The 2,130-nt window shown below is 32.1% G+C and overlaps 1 protein-coding gene across 1 annotated transcript; it reads left to right on the plus strand.

Moving 5' to 3' along the window:
- Positions 1 to 371: 371 nt before the first annotated feature.
- LOC149558595 (homeobox-leucine zipper protein HAT4-like) lies at positions 372 to 1,414 on the plus strand. The gene is made up of 3 exons (XM_089830941.1): positions 372 to 569; positions 1,080 to 1,159; positions 1,240 to 1,414. The coding sequence occupies exons 1-3, from the start codon at positions 372 to 374 to the stop codon at positions 1,412 to 1,414; spliced, it is 453 nt and encodes a 150-aa protein (XP_089687067.1).
- Positions 1,415 to 2,130: the final 716 nt, after the last annotated feature.

Raw genomic sequence — 2,130 nt, forward strand, 5'->3', positions numbered from 1 at the left:
AATAGACTCAATAAAAGGCCAGCAAGGCAAGGGTAGACCTGGGAATTCGACCCAAACAGGAACCCTAAGCTTTTTATCGTCTGAGACAGAAAAGTCTCAGGACCATTTCTAAAAAACAAGCAGAGAGAGGAATGCACAGACCAAAGGCCGTTGGTAAAAACCACAATCTGTAATAAATTTAATATCATACAAAACAGCAAGCTAAAACCCCTACCTCGCAAATGAGGGTTCAGCCTACACGAGTGGGTCAATCTATGTACCTCGTTAATTGCAACATTTATTATTTAGTCATTTTTCCTCCCGAGCTTTAATTGTCCTTCCTCTATAAAAACCTCCTTTAGCGTAGCTTCTTTCATCCCACTTTTCTTACAATGGAAGCCTGTAATGCGGATTGTGTTAGAGTGATGAAGAATTTAGAGGACCTCTCTCATGGCGACCCTGGTAGTGAGAATTTAGATCTCCTTGCTGAGGTTTGCATTGCTCTGATGCCCAAACAAAGGAAGAGATTATCGAAAGATGAATCTGCAGTTTTGACGAAGAGATTCAAAAAGAAGAGTAAAATTGATAGAGTATGTATATTTTTCATCATTTGACAACGGTGTTTCTTTTTTATGGCCGTAAGAGAATTATCAATTTTTTTCAAGCTTTCTCTCTTAAGCTCTTCTCTGTCGTTGAGTTAGTTATATGTATATATATAGAAGTGTGTAAATAGACATTTTCAATTACCTATGGCCATACTTTTTAGTCAATTTGTATGCTTTGGCATAAAATGATGTGGTTCAGAGGAAATTAATATAGTTTCGAGTGATTAAGAGTTAATCAACTATAAAGATTTTAAAAGGTAATCAACTGTGGAAGAAAAATTATTTTGAGGTTAGGTTTCAATAGTAGAATAAAAAGGGTTAGGTTAAATTATTTGGAAAAGTAAAATCAAATTGTTTCTTTGGTCTGATAAGCAATCTTTTCTATCATGCTCCTCAGAGCTTAGATATATCGGAATGAGATTTTTTTAATTTAACTTCTTGTTGAATAAATACATTAGATTTGTCTTGTCATTTTGCTTTGATTCTTGTTTGTAGGCCGAAAGGGAAGATCTTGCTGACCAGCTAAAAATGAAGCCTCGTCAAGTTCAAGTTTGGTTTCAGAATATGAGGATTAGGTAATAATCCTCCGTATAGCAGTCTACTTTATGACATATTATTTTATTTTTGAGTTGATTTATTTGAACAAAATTTGTAGGAACAAGGAGGAGCATAAAGAGGGGAAGAGATCCTCTGAGGCGCTTAGAGTGGAAATGGAGTCATTGACTGAGGAAACCAAGTTGTTAAAAGAGAAAAATGAAGAACTATTGAAGGAGTTGACAGAAATTAGGGCTCTCAAAAAGGCGGCGGAAATACCAACTGCACTGCCCTGAAAGAGTTGAGATAATTGAAGCCTGTGAAACACTGCCTCCATCAGTGATTGGATTTCCTACAGAAATTAAATTTGCTGTTTTTTTACGTCCTTTGTCAAAGATTTTTCAGAGCACAGTGTGGCATTTTTAGATAGCTTTCATGCATAAATGCGGAACATCTCGAAATATACCATTAGATATGATTATAAGAATGAAGTTTTCAAAAACGTTTTGATTTTTTAATTTTATATTCTTTATAATTGTTTTATTTTCCTCATCAATGTAATCTAGGTTATGTACTTTGGTTATATGAACAATAACAGGATAATTTAATCATTGCAAGGTATAAATTGCAGTGTTAAGTTATTATTATGAAATATTACTATTATACTGAACATTTAATATTTTTATCTAATATTTATTTTGAAAAATGTGCAATCATAATTTTAATATTAAATTTAGATGAGTAATTAAATAAGGTGTGTTTCCAACTTATGCTCATTCTCTTGAATCTAAATTTAGGGAGTGTACATCTACCTAATGTGTCATATACTTATATACTTGCTTGTAACCATTAAAATTTAATTAAGTTTTGATTTTCCATTTATAATGCTAACCAAGATACATAATATCACTACAATTGCCAACAGCTATGTAGTTGTACAATCTTCATGTTTAACTATATTTTATTTAATTTGTTCATATTTTAATAATTAACTTTGTAAATTTACATAATT

Source organism: Cupressus sempervirens, chromosome 5 (genome assembly GCF_028749045.1).
Source record: "Cupressus sempervirens isolate cs-2001-9-10 chromosome 5, ASM2874904v1, whole genome shotgun sequence".
In the NCBI taxonomy this organism is placed as follows: Eukaryota; Viridiplantae; Streptophyta; class Pinopsida; order Cupressales; family Cupressaceae; genus Cupressus; species Cupressus sempervirens.